The sequence below is a fragment of the Antedon bifida genome, chromosome 11 (genome assembly GCF_963402885.1).
Source record: "Antedon bifida chromosome 11, ecAntBifi1.1, whole genome shotgun sequence".
Classification (NCBI taxonomy): Eukaryota; Metazoa; Echinodermata; class Crinoidea; order Comatulida; family Antedonidae; genus Antedon; species Antedon bifida.
The window spans coordinates 5,445,816-5,461,694 of record NC_136236.1 but is presented as its reverse complement, the minus strand read 5'-3'; the positions used below and the strand labels follow the sequence as shown (position 1 = coordinate 5,461,694).

Here is a 15,879-nt window from a genome sequence, read left to right as displayed (position 1 = left end):
AAATACATCCCTTGTTCAAATCTCATAATTGGTTGTTAAACTATTGCAAATACCTCTACCCTTTAGTACCTCCCTGCTTCTGACAGGTTTTGACATTGTTAGGAAGTAGCTTTTCTGTATCTTTAGATTTTGAGTTAATAAATATGACACACATACACTTCTCATGGAATATGTTTTAACATTATGTGTACAGTATGTTGCTTGTTAAATCGATCAGGCATAAAAAAAAATGAATATTCCAATTAAACGGATCCAAACAGTCACGTGACTTGTAAACAGTGTCGTTGACCGACCGGTCATTCTTGATGGAACTGTCTATTTCAATACGTGAATAGTATGAATTAGGCCTACTAGTATTATATACAGCTAGTTATGATTTATCAACTTACTGATCATGTAGGTTTTGTTTCTAAAGTTCTGTCTACACTATCAAACTCTATGTGACAAATGTGATGTGCCCATATATGGACACGATGATGTCATACCACTACCATATTTAAGCATATCATTACCATATTTGGGCACATCATACTTTTTAAGTCAAACTAGTTTGGTAGTGTAGACAGAGCAAGAAAGTAATATTGGGTTTATTTGTATCTCTAGTGATCTCATCTTCTTTCTTGGAAAATCCAAGAAACATTTATTATATTATTTATTATAATAAATCTTTCTTGGATTTTCCGAGAAAGAAGAAGTCTCATCAGTTAGCTTAATTAGTTAATATGACAATTTGAATGTTTCGAAATTTAAAGTTTATAAATTTTATGATGATGTATTATCAATCAAATTAAGGATCTCGTATGCAATGCAATTGATCGATCGATGATAAATCGATGCAATTGTTGTCATTGAATACATATCTCTTCATTGTCAAATTTAAAATGAAAAACAATAATAATAATAATTAGGCCTACATTACTCAACTTATTTGACAAAAAGACCAAATAAATCGATTTGATTGGTTACAATTTCTATTAAAATGTTACCAAATCAAGTAAATGTAAGCTTCCATACATTGCACATTAATGTTTATGTTTACGGGTATGTCAACGACCTGTCGAGGTCATAATTAATATGACGTATGTCGTATGACTAATAAATCGGAGAATTACAAACAACCACGTGATAGTGTAAACCATAGTTGAGACTGTGATTAATGTAGTTCATAATAAAGAATGAAGAATATAGTTACTATATATTCGAAGCCAATATTTTTGTCGGGTTTGAAACATACAGTAAAATGATCACCTTTAATTTGTCAAAGTGACGAAAATTCTAGTTGTATTATTATTTAGTCGAGGTGAGTCGTGTGCACTTTAAAGAACCCATCACATCTTTCGGAAGAGTAGTGGGGTCACCTAGGTGTAGGCGACAAGTCCATTCAGCCCATGGCGTTGTGGACAGACGAGTGAAAACTGTTGGGTGGCTGCACTCGACACAAAGGGACACTTAAAGGGGAATACATTTATTGTGTCTTATTCTCACTGCTTTGGCGTGCAATTAGGACCGTTCGTGCTTAGTCAATGTACTTACTTGCTAACTTGGCTTCTTATACCAATTATCGCTAACTTTGGTGGGTTGGTAACCACCTTACTGGGGTAAAGGGGGTAAATTACTAAGCTTTAACGCGCCCTTAGCCATTCTATGAGAATTATTTCTATGGGATCATACATTTTGAAACTTTGTATTCTAAACACATTGTAGTGAGTTGACTCTTTACTGACGTAGGCTGACAGAATATCTTCCATTCTGCTTTTTATTGGACATTTACGAAATCACAGTTGGTTGACTCCTTACGCTATTATATTACCTTTAACCAGTATTCTTGCAAAATATTTAAAAATAACACTTAAGTGGCATTTTGTAGTTTCATACGGCCTACCTAGCATCATTCACATTACGTCATGGTTCTGAAACGAAACTGCTACCGTCTGTTCAGGGAGGTGAATGGTCTGTTGCACCAGACACCAACTCAGTTTAAAATAATGATTGCAGTGTCATCGAACTTATTGATATTCCAAAACATAACTTGGGGATAATCATATGTTTAATTTTACCCGTCATAAATGTCCACGTTATGGATGACGTAATGACTAAAATGTTACCATAGGTTAGTACTCGACTGATTCATCCTTTCTCATATTGCTGTGGCCATCAGAGACATGATTTATAACGTGACAACTCCGAAACATTTGGTGATATTTTAATCAGGCATTGATTTGTTCTGTCCAGACACGCAACTGGCAATGTTTAATTAGCACATGCGCAGTAATAGGCCATTCCATTGTCATCGCGCGATGGTGTCATTAATTAGTGACATTTCGTATAGTGTTTCACTGTATCTTTATCTCGTCTAAAGTAGTTCGTTATTACATTAAATATTTGTGTTTAATACACCAAGTAGCCAGCTCTGCAGCTTATCCAAGAAATATATCAGTGTTTTCACAGTTCAAGGGATGTTCGCTTTAGGTACGTTGTATTTGAGTATTGTTATTCAGGCCTAGAAATGTTATTATAGTTTATCATGGTGCCACGTATTGCCAATATCGGATCAATCACTCTGCTAATCGGTACCAATGTGATCGATAAGTCATTAGACATAATCTATGGCAAACATTTGAGAGAAGAGTTTTGTGACAGGAGTCAGAGATAAGTTCCAGTAGATTAAAATTTTCAACAAAACGTTATGCATTCGAGAAGGTAAAACGGGTTGGTTCGTTCTTTGTTTGAGAATGCAACAATTGGGTCACACCTGTACCTGATGTATATTTAAAAATGGAATAATTGAGAGATTTGATCATAGATACACCGGTAATATATATGACGAACATTTAAAGCTTTATCAAGGAAATTACCTTGATACAATAGACGACTCCAGATACAGTATAGAAAATCTGCTATAATTAATGGAAAAAATCATTAGGCCTAATTGTTTATGTTTCATGATAATTTGTTTTTTTTGCTGAATCGAATACGTAGGCTTTTTCCTTTTTCAAAATGTATGCCTATTTATTTATTTTTTAAAGAAAGCAATAATGTAGGTCTACAGTAAGTCATCATGTGGAGAATAGTTCGATTAGTAATCAAAACACAATATCTTAGTTTGTTTAATCTTTTAATAATGTTTAATTAATTCGTAAGTGTGTGTGTTTCATTATATTAAGTCTCTTTGCAGAGCCCATGTGTATATTTGTTTGTATTGTTTGTATTTTCATTTTGTGGCTTTATTTATTTATTCATTTATTTATGTTTTGAGAAAGAAATCATAATAATATAGCAATGAAGTCGTCACGGATAGCAGTTCGATTAGTAATCAAAACACATAGTCGTCTTATTAAGACACTCGGAATTCAAATTTAACGACATGATTTACTAAGTTAATCAACTTTCTAATCGATCAATCTCAATTAGAACTTGTACGTGAACTTTTCATTCGAATTACATTGCATTATACGTTTATATCAGCACTCGTTTGACTTGCAATAGTCTGTTAGACTCTATCTTCTGACACGTTTACATCAGTGCTCGTTTCCAATGACTTACAATAGTCAGCTAGACTCTATATATTGACACGTTTACATCAGCGCTCGTTTCCATATGACTTACAATGGTCAGTTAGACTCTATCTACTGACACGTTTACATCAGTGCTCGTTTCCAATGACTTGCAATAGTCAGCTAGACTCTATCTACTGACACGTTTACATCAGCGCTCGTTTCCATATGACTTGCAATGGTCAGTTAGAATCTATCTACTGACACGTTTGCATCAGCGCACGTTTCCATATGACTTGTAATAGTCAGCTAGACTCTATATATTGACACGTTTACATCAGCGCACGTTTCCAATGACTTGCAATAGTCAGCTAGACTCTATATATTGACACGTTTGCATCAGCGCACGTTTCCAATGACTTGCAATAGTCAGTTAGACTCTATCTACTGACACGTTTACATCAGCGCTCGTTTCCATATGACTTACAATGGTCAGCTAGACTCTATATATTGACACGTTTACATCAGCGCACGTTTCCAATGACTTGCAATAGTCAGCTAGACTCTATATATTGACACGTTTACATCAGCGCTCGTTTCCATATGACTTGCAATGGTCAGTTAGACTCTACTTACTGACACGTTTACATCAGCGCTCGTTTCCATATGACTTGCAGTGGTCAGTTAGAATCTATCTACTGACACGTTTACATCAGCGCTCATTTCCAATGACTTGCAGTGGTCAGTTAGACTCTATATATTGACACGTTTATATCAGCACTCGTTTCCAATGACTTGCAGTGGTCAGTTAGAATCTATCTACTGATACGTTTATATCAGCACTCGTTTTCCAGATGACTTGCAATAGTCAGTTAGACTCTATCTACTGATACGTTTATATCAGCACTCGTTTCCAATGACTTGCAGTGGTCAGTTAGAATCTATCTACTGACACGTTTATATCAGCACTCGTTTTCCAGATGACTTGCAATAGTCAGCTAGACTCTATATATTGACACGTTTACATCAGCGCTCGTTTCCATATGACTTGCAATGATCAGTTAGACTCTATCTACTGACACGTTTACATCAGCGCTCATTTCCAATGACTTGCAGTGGTCAGTTAGACTTTATATATTGACACGTTTATATCAGCACTCGTTTCCAATGACTTGCAGTGGTCAGTTAGAATCTATCTACTGATACGTTTATATCAGCACTCGTTTCCAATGACTTGCAGTGGTCAGTTAGAATCTATCTACTGACACGTTTATATCAGCACTCGTTTTCCAGATGACTTGCAATAGTCAGCTAGACTCTATATATTGACACGTTTACATCAGCGCTCATTTCCAATGACTTGCAGTGGTCAGTTAGACTCTATCTACTGACACGTTTACATCAGCACTCGTTTCCAATGACTTGCAATGGTCATTTAGACTCTATCTACTGACACCTTTACATCAGCGCTCGTTTCCATATGACTTGCAATGGTCAGTTAGACTCTATCTACTGACAGTTGTAGAATCGGGTGGCATAGCCAATACATGAATGGTTGGTTTAGAGATACTGTAATAGAGACAATAAACTGCAGAGAAATCTGTGTTTGTCTTGACTATAGCCTAACAGTACCTTACATTGCATTATACGTTTATCAGCACTCGTTACCAGATGACTTGCAATAGTCAGTCAGACTCTATCTATTGACAGTTGTAGAATCGGGTGGCATTATAGCCAATGAATGGTTGTTGGTTTAGAGTTAGGTTTGCACTGGATACTCGCACGGTACTATATCTATAGACAATAAATGGCGGGAATCTGTTTTTGTCTTGACTATAACCTATAAGTACCGTGCGAAAATCTGCTGATGGTGAATGCTCACGTAACACTGTTTTAAATATATATATTTTAAAGAATTATGATCATTTTTCGACAAGCTTCAATTCCGTTGATTGTTTATTGACACCCTTGATACAATGATGATTCGATACATACTGTACACAGGACAGTAAGTCTATTATAGTTATTTTTGTTAAGTGAGCTGAATTGTATTATTGTTCTTTGTCGATTAGTATTAATGGGTACCAGACACCGATCACTCATCGTAATGGAAGAGTTCAGCAGAAAATAGACTAAACTTTCATTGCAAATTATTCAAATTTTGAGAGCGATAGGACAATTTACACAGAGTAAGCGCCGACCAGTAAGCGAAAAACAAACATTATATGACTATAATCTATGTTATTTGATCACTACACAAAACGCGGAGCAGATTCAAACTGTACGTGGGGACAAACACGAGGTTTTCCGCTCGTCTGTGTTTTGGCCTTATAGATCTGAATTCAGAAAATCGCATTATATTAAAAGTAATGGAATGTTGGACTTCGGTGTAATATTTACAAGCTTACTGTATTTAAAGCAGTTTTTTAAAATCATTTACTTTCTTATCCGGGGTATTAAAGGTGGTAAAACTAACACTATTAATTTTAAAAAGAATAGTATTAATGGGATGAGTTATGATTTGGTGATAATAGTATCGGTACGCGATAATTTCCCGGATGTTTCATTAAGTGTGTTATTGTGTTCAACCCGGATTTCAGAGAAGCCCATTTTGTAATAATTAAGAAAATGAATACAAACTTTCATTTTTTATAAAAAAAATAATTGTCATTATAAAATCCAAGATTCGTTTAGATATTTGTCAGTCCATTAGCTATAAAACAGTAAACATTTTCGGAAGCCATACCGTATATTTATAGTTTCAAGTTGTATAATGTTTTACATAATTTGACACAGATTTAATCGTATCGTCTTAAGCTCTGTCTACACTGTCAAACTTTATATGACAAAAAAGTGTGATGTACCCAAATGTGATAGTGATATGCTTAAATGTGATAGTGATATGACATGTCCATATAATTATGGGCACATCATTTTTTTTTAAAGATTAAATAAATTAGAATATTTTTTGCAACATAGTTTAGTTGCTAGACCGTATATATTCGAAATAATAGCAAAATATATCTATTTTTGCACAATGGCGTTTCATACGTATAATATTTTTAAGCTGATTTCCAGACAAAAATCGAAACGCCGACGTTTGGACTAACATAAAAAGCAATAAATACAAACATTGGGCAAGTCTAGTCAATACTGTACTACAGATAAAAATACCATTATCACATCTCATAAGAGGATCACCTGCCTCATATGACCTCATATGACCTCACCTTGTAAATAAATAAAAGAATATTGTATTAAACAACACAGTAATACCATTGTATCCCACCATAAAATGGGAAAATGTGAAAATGTTTTTAATTTTAATAATTTAACATAATAACCGTTTAGGGAATTATGACATCGCTTTGTGAAATGTGTTCAATAACATGATAATAAAAATGTTGTCCTTCTGGACAGACTGTGATATCCTACTGAGAGAATGGTTAACCAATAATTTGGAGAAAGGATACGTGATGTATTCAACCTCCGAAATAATTATCTCTCGTTATCAAACTTAGAGCAAAGTACTGATGATAATTATTATGAGGGTCCCTGTAAATCAACTCCCATGTGAGGGAACTGGAAAAGCCACCCCCTCTGTATAAATATTTTTAAAATGAAAGCAATTATTATAATTCTTCTGTCGATGTGAAATGTGTCTATTTAGAACATTATTGTGCAAATATGTATTGTGCTACATTGACGTATTGTGCAACTATAATCAGTGTAGGCCTACCTTGCGATATCTTCAGGTAATGCTACAATAATGGGTTAAGAATGTTGTTGCAAAGGCCTCGAAATTGTAGTGCCAGCCTCATGTTTTGTTCTATTAAAATAAAAAATAGGATCCATATAGTTAAGCATATGTAGCGTAATTAACACTTTTGATTGCTAGGAGCAACTGATTTTCGTAGGCCTATTACGTTGTAACATTTAATGAGTTTTTTTACGAAGTAAAAACAGCCTAGTTCCCCTGAGAAGAATTAAACAATAACAACCAATTTCCCTTTCTCTTTATTGTAGCACTGTGTAATATTGAATTTCAGAGCATTCCTACACTTAACGAATGCTATTGTTAATAGTTCTCGACAATTATTGTTGTCTTGGGGTTAATTAACAGTTTTGAGTCAACATGAAAAATATGATAATTGGTAAAATACAAGCTTGTGGTGCTTATTAGTAGCCTTCTACCCCAGACATCATCAATTCAATTTAAACGCATCGGATAACTTGTGCATTCATTGTGTGGAATATTGTTAAATAAACGTAAGAGTAATCTAAACATATTTACTGTATTTTTTTTTATTTAAGATAACTTATTATAGGCTTATAGAAATATCAATTAGGCATAATGTATATGTTATTTGCTTTTTCTATTCTGTCAGACATCGCTATTATTTCAATCTATTAAATCAATAATTGTGGGTGGAAAATTCATTATTAAGTAGGCCCTACTAATAATATATAGTTGTTTGTAAGATACTGTCAAAGTATCCGATTTTCAGTACTTATTTGATGATGTCATATCACAACCATATTTGGGTATATCACTACCATTATTTGGATTTTTCACTACGATATTTGGGCACATCACATCAGTTTGATAGTGTGGACAGAGCTTTAGATCGGCTTTGACGCAGCCGCTAAGCGTATGTCGATACCTTAATTGCTTTTGCGAAATGTATTACTTATCAAATTTATAATTTCCTTTTCCATGAAATATTTTCAACGAATTGTATCGGTAATTAATACGTGTAATTTGTACAGTATTGACATTTATAATACAACTTTTGTTCATTCCATTTGTCAAATATTCCGGCAGATGAAATTGCCATGTGGCGTAATTGGATGGATAAGATAAGTTAATTTAGAACAGGACACATTAAATGTTATGTTCAGATGATTAATATAATTTATTTTCTATTTTCTTTGTAGCATTTTATGCGGAGTATAAGCATTCTGGAAAAAGGAGTCGAACTATTACAAGACGAAAAGCAAAGTCAGTGGCAGATGAGACTAGGCAGAGATCGAATACATTAGGTACCAATGATTACCCTTCTCATTTGCAAAGAAATGCTCGCTCCAAATCATTATCCACTGTCGAACACTTGAAACATTCCAAATCTGAATTCACCATGACAACCATAAACAATAATACAATCAACGGTAGCGTGTCTTTGGAAAGTTTGAGTTCTAGAGAGGGCGGTAGTATAGATTCGGATTACGGAGCATTTGACATCGTAGGCGAAACTAATTCTTCGAGATTTCCTTGGCTGCGTGACGTCACAACTCAATGCGGAAAGTCAAGAATGGTTGAGAAAAGTGTTCAGACAGAACCGATTCTGACGTGCGAACAGTGCGACGCGTCTGAAAGCATGTCTGGCTGGCGAAATATGGAGCGAATTCGCAAGAACGGACTTCTTGTCATGCACGAACATAACGGATTTGAGTACGGTGCAGACGTGGATCAGTTTAACGCCGTCAGACCGCAGGCAGTGCGGTCCGGTCGTATGATAAAACGGATGGGTTCGAGCTCTGAGAATGGACTTAATATTTACAGGTCGGATGAAACAGTATCACCACCTTTATCGCCGTGTCCGTCGCCAATAATGGTAAGTAACACTTGTTGCTCATTTCAATTTAATTGTAATTTGTAAATCGCAATTTGGCCTACTATTAAACAACTTAAATGTACACACCTGTCAACATGTATACACACATAATAGTCTGATTCATCGTAATTGTAATTTACAAACTTGTTATGATAACATTTCAAGTGATATTCGAGTGTTCTAATTCCTGAGTATGACACGAGTGTATGACACTTGACTGTCATACAGAGAGATCCGGGTTCAATCCTCGACAACTCCCAGTCTACTCCGCTGTAAATGAGTACCTGGTTGAAAATACTAGGGAGTATAAGGTGTCGTGGAAAGTAACTGGCCACCATACCACCACCCAATGCCGAGGTTCAGAAATGAATACGGGGCTTACATTAATTCCTGAATACACTATCTGGTTTTCCAAATAAAAACCGGTTCTCGAGTGTGTCATACGAATCACACGTGGTATCCATGCGACCAATGACTTACCCAGGATTTTGTATAGATTGGAGGAGGGTGTGGGGGCTTGAAAAGTTATACGCAAGTTGGGCGGGTATGAGTTTGAGCTAAGTAGGCCTACTGAAATTAACTTAAATACTAAATATAATTTATTATGACATGTATGGTATGTATGACGAGGCAATCAACGAAGTACAAACACATGTAGGCCTACTGTATTTCTTTCCGCAAACTTTACTGATTTGTCACGATGCATTTATTAAAGTGAGCAGGTCTACTACTCAATTCGTACAAGCTCCCAGACAAGTGCATATACAGTAAAATCCGTCTGGGACATCCCCCATTTAGAGGACACCCCTTTATACTTTCCATGAAATGACGGAAGGGGGCAAAGTATTTTTAACACACAGTCAACCCCTATTTATGGTACACCTCTATTAAGGGGACAATCTATTTGGTCGCGAAAGTGTTCCTTTGACTGTTCAGCAATTTCACTTTGACACACAGGTCATCTCCCCCCCCCCCTCTTTTGAGACCACCCCTATTAAGACACATTCATGTTATGCTTTAGTACCGAATGGGCAACACTGAGGGACACGTGTTTGGGTCCCGTAGGTACCCCTTGGTAGCTCCACTGTAGGAGGTCCATTTCACTTTGGGTTAATACACATAAAGTACTGATTCCTCAAATAGGCCTACTCGCGTGCGCTTTAAGATTAAATTCGAGGGCAAATATTCTTGATTAAAAGCCAAACGATTATCGCGCAAGATTATGTAGATTATACTAACAGTAATCGAAAGGTATGTACACCGTATGAACCTTGTTACTATAATCTGACAGCACGTTGCGTACCGTTTATTTTAAATGCAAATTTCTGACGTCATCAGTCAACTCAAAATATATAGCTTATGATCAGTCAATGCAATATTGATGTAAAATCAACAATATAACTTATTTTAATTACCTACCTGTTGCATATCATTATTTTACTTTAACTAAATGACGTCATCTGACGTCATATTTTAATTTAAATAATAATATCTTTACCTTAAACTTGATTGATGACATGAAAAATCGATGAAATTTAATTGCAATCGTTGGAAATAATTATTTTCTTTACCTATTATGATTTAATTTATATTTAAATAACCCTCATATTCCAATATAAGATACATGGAACTCTGAAAGTCTGTCGTAAATCCCAACATTTTCGCGCTTTTTGCAATTTGGACAACAATAATCACGAAAATTAAGGGCGCGCAAAAATTACGTAACTCCTGGTGTTATTTTCGATAATAAGTTACAGGTATAGACTTAGTATTTACCTGGTAAAGGGTATTTCAATGTTTCGTTTTCACGACGCTCCACGTGGCTATGCACATGATTTGATTTGCCGGCGCCGGACTAGAAAGACCCTTAAGTTGGTTGATGGGGAATCAATTTACCCGGGTAAATAACTAAACAACTGAATGGGCCAAAGTAAGGAATGCTAACACTACTACAGCGCATGTGCAGATAAACTTGTATGATGCTCCGTGATCATGTAGCCTGCATTCAGTCTGTCACAAATCACTAATGACCACGTGATTATAAGATCACGCCCACTAATGAAGAGGAAAGTGAATGGGCGTAGTCTTGGAAATAGTTTTAATTTTGTTCGCATTTTATTCCGAGTTACTTATCCGTCATCAGTTGGGTTTCTGCGTGTTCGGGTCTACTATTAAAAGGCGTAACTTTTTAGTTTGAACTTGGGTCTCAAACTGTAGACCCATATTGATGTAGTCCAGTAGGTCAAGACGTCGGCCGGTAGTACACAATTTTGAAATAAGAGTTGCCGTAATATCCCCGGCACTTAACTATTATTAACAACATAGTTATGACGTATGTGTCAATTGCAAAAAAAAAATATGTTCATGTGTTTTCAGATTTAGAGGAAGCAACTATAAATTATATTTTATTGTTTTCTTTAAAAATATTGTTTTATTTTGTATTTCCTCGGGGAAATATGATTTATGTTTTCATTTCTCCTCAGACGGGTTAATAGGCCCACGCGTACGACATTATAATTAGTGATCTGTCTAACCCGTCAGGTCAGGTTTACAAGCACATTATTTTAGTAGTTTGGAGGTAACCACAACTTTTGTGGTTGGGGAATTTCCCTTATGTCAGTTACTGTATAAAAGGTGATTTATCTAGGTCTATATATTATATAGGCCTAGTTAAAGAAGATACGTGAATATTAAATATGTCCGTATAAAATTTACATCTGCAAAATATAAGTTAAAACCGAATATATAAACGTAGGCCTGCGTAGTCGGTTGTTATATCTGATCTTAATGTTTCCAGTACCATATGCAAATTCCATGATACAGCATCACATATGTTTCACATATGACGCATCGACACTAACCTTACTAAACTGCGAAACAGGCATCACATGTGATAAACATGTGGTACTGTATTACGGAATCTGCCTATGATACTATACCATTGTCATTGGAGAGAATCGGGTGATATTTTTTATCAGTTATTTTATAAGGGTCACATAATAGTTTATTTTTAGAGGAACACGATTATTATCAATGTATATGTTTAATTTTCTGTTTTCATTAAATTTTGTTTATTAAACTGTATTTTGATATTTCTTACCGGGATTTCCTGGAGCCAAGCCTTGATATTGTGACGTATGACTTCATTCCAGCTAAACCGGTAACGATTAAAATCACTTACAAACTGTAGTATAGGCTAGTTATTGTTGATACAGTCATTATTACTATCGCTTCATGTGACCCAGGCCGTCTACAAGCAGAGCTCTGTAGGCCTACACCCTGATAGATAGCCTTATCTACCTCTTAATTCCAAGTTCGCACCGAGTGTGTACCGTATTTCTTAGCCTATGTGCTCTAAATTAATACATAGGCATAATATGGGGGTAAGTAGTCTGCTTATTACGCATCTGCATAGTTATTTGGCGCGCAATTTACTTTTTTACTTTTGCATACTTTTCTCTCCCTCATTTGAGTAGCTGTTTTTATTGATTTTGATCGGTCAATTTTTTTCAACCTGTAATCTATTTAACGGTGTTATAATCAAGTATCCCCATTCCAATTGCAAAATTTACCAAGCTAGGTACTCCTCTTTGACTTACTAATCTCTGTGTTCGCTTTAAAACACTGAACAGGTGTAGTACGTAGTACTTAAGTTAGGATTAATTTTGCAAAGTTGCAGGTACTTAGATCGACTCAAATCAGACATCCAATACCCATATCATCACCACAGGTTGAGGATAAGATAATGTAGATATTGAAAATTACCTTGCAGTGGATTATACGTATATCAACTGTATGTGAAAAATGGTAATATATTGAGAACTATATGCAAAACATGATACTGTACATATATCGCCTAAAGATCTGTCTACACTATCAAACTTTATGTGACAAAAAATGTGATGTGCCCATAATGAACATGGTAGTGTCATATCACAACCGTATTAGAGCATATCATTACCATATTTGGGTACATAACACTTGTTTGTCAAACTAGTTTGATAGTGTAGACAGTGCTTAAGTGCATTGTTATGCAGTTATTATAATGCAAAAAAACAACAACAAAACAAAAAATCAATGAAGATATATATTATTTGGTATTGATTATTACATTTAGCGCAAATAATTTACTGTGAGTTTCACCCGATTCCGGTACGGTATCATGTCTAGCGATACTAAACAGAACATACAGTTTCTTGTCTACTGACTGCAACCTTTCTTCCATAAGGGGTACCGTTTATTCTTCTGACGGTATACACTGCCCCCCTTTTCACATTGTGTCAATGATATTGTGCTGTAGGAAAGACGTTCGGTTAAGTTGTTAGTGCTTCATCTTTCCGATTGGAGAGCCGGGTTCAAATCCCGTTTTTGTTGATTTCGATGAAGGTTACTTAGTATGTAGTTTACTAGGCTTACTTATTTACTTTGCCCTTACTTTGACGTGTAACACTGGCACATGCTTTGAGTGGACCTGTTACTGTCGCTTGACATGCAATATCTCCGCTGTTAATAATCAATTTTATACTATTTATGCTCTGCACTACAACCAAATAATTATTATCATCACTACCAAACATCGTGTAATTACATCAATATACAAATTGTATTTGCTTTTGACGTGAGATACACAATACGTATACAAGTAGCAACACGTTAATTATTCGTTATGTTATTAAATATAAATTTCACATAAAGGGCTACCAGTAAACTCATTTTCCATTTCCACTTGTAGAGATTAAAAATTGTAATCAAATCTACAATCACTCATTGTGGGGAAACTCTGTATTGATATTAAACCTTCAATTTGTATTGTGAGTCACCGAATGGTATAGATTATACATTATTAATAGTAGCCTGTGAATCAATTCCAGCAACCTCTATTAGTGTACCGCGTCACCGTTGCTTAGCAACGCATGTGTTTTTTAAATGTTTTATTTGAACTGCAACGAATTAGAAATCAAAAATAGTACAGAGAATCATCATATATTATAATCATCTTCGTTGTTGTTGTCGTTGTCTTCTTCCTATTCACCGTCATCAATATCATATCATCATCATCTCATCATCGTCTTCATCGTCATCATCGTCGTTTCAACGTCGTCCTCGTCATCATCATCATTATCACCATCATCATCATCATCGCCATCATCATCATCGACATCATCATCATTATCGTCATCATCATCATCATTATCATCATCATCGTCGTCGTCGTCACCATCATCATCATCGTCATCATCTCCATCATCATCATCTCCATCATCATCATCAACATCATCGTCATCATCATCTACATCGTCATCGCCATCATCATCATCATCTTCATGTCACAATAACAAAACAAACCACCACAATCATCATAATCGTCATTATTATCTATCTAATCATTATCACCAGCATTTTAATCATCACCACCTGCAACATTATTATCACGTTATCATCAGTATCATCATTAAAATCATTATCGTCATCATCTTCGTAATCATAATAATCATCTTCACCATTTTCACCATTAACCATTATACCATCAGCATATTCACAATTTTTTTTAATATCAGTAATAATATTAGCAATGTTATTTATTCAAGATAGAAAGTTCAGGCTATGACGGTGAATCACCACCAACGCACACAGATATACTTCACATTATATTCACATCACTATCAAATCTGATGTGCAAAATATACATTCTCTTTATTGTGGGGTTTTATTGGGATATATAAAAAAAATACATGCCAAATCGGTATAAATCTCCTCATATACATAGTATTTTACGTCTAAGCAATGACGTTCAACGTAGGTGAAAGTTCAAATGAGCCGGGTCATTCCACTCCCGTTCAACTAGTAGATTTCCGATACAGATATATATCTGCCGCCTATTTTTATTCAACGATTAATTCCTAGTAAAAGTTTTGTTCGATAACGGTTAACCACAAAGCATGACAATCAATGGTTTGCTCTATACTGTATAGTAATGTGCCGGGTACACTGAACTCATTGGTTGGGTGGTAATTTCTACTTCCATACCGGAACAAAAGACTGTACTTTATAATTTACATCATACGTCATATGACATCTTTGTTTCATCACTTTTGGGGTCTCTTTCAATACTTACCACCACTATCGTGACCACCCTTTCCACTACTTCCCGACCCACACTCATCACCGCTCTCCCGACCCACACTCATCACCGCTCTCCCGACCCACACTCATCACCGCTCTCCCGACCCACACTCATCACCACTCTCCCAAACCCAAACCCGTATTATAACAATCAGAATAATGATTATTTTAATCAACGTGATATCTAAATTTACTCGTTGGATGTCTCTCATGAATCATTTACGTCTTTGCTTTCAACGTTGTCGAGTCACACCGACATCAGCACTCTCCCTATTACCCACACGTTCCTTTAAGATTGCCCGTATTATAACAATCAGAATAATGATACTGCGTATATAGTTATTTTAATCAACGTGATATCTAAATTTAGTCGTTGGACGTCTCTCATGAATCATTTACGTCTTTGCTTTCACCATTGTCGGTTCGCTTACCTCCCTGTAGGCTAGAACGTCCACGAAACATATACAACAGAATAGATAATTCGCAGAAATCATATTTACTTCAACAGTATGTAAACCCTAGGCGTCTTCACCTTTAAATTTTGCTAATTAATTTCCTACTGTAAAAATGTAATGTACGATACTATTTAAATTGACCTTTTGGATAGAAAATACACTGTTCACACACGTAATATCTAACATTATACA

At 35.4% G+C, this 15,879-nt stretch overlaps 2 protein-coding genes across 7 annotated transcripts in view; both read left to right on the top strand.

The window, feature by feature from the left end:
- LOC144856385 (caveolin-1-like) overlaps positions 1–15,879 on the top strand; it is a 237,281-nt gene that overhangs the window by 95,137 nt on the left and 126,265 nt on the right. The gene's annotated exons all lie outside the window — the stretch shown is intronic.
- LOC144856347 (pleckstrin homology domain-containing family G member 7-like) overlaps positions 1–15,879 on the top strand; it is a 115,551-nt gene that overhangs the window by 73,786 nt on the left and 25,886 nt on the right. For 3 of the 6 annotated variants that reach the window (XR_013614916.1, XM_078714333.1, XM_078714332.1), the window contains one exon: positions 8,433–9,109. The exons of 1 other annotated variant lie outside the window; for it this stretch is intronic. Coding sequence is in view for 4 of the 5 variants with exons in the window: in XM_078714333.1 (XP_078570459.1) it covers positions 8,433–9,109 (677 nt within the window). In the remaining variant the exon portion in view is untranslated. Of the gene's footprint in view, positions 1–2,376; positions 2,470–8,432; positions 9,110–12,378; positions 12,493–15,879 lie in introns of those variants that run through there. 2 more of the 6 variants (XM_078714334.1, XM_078714335.1) reach the window with 2 other exon arrangements.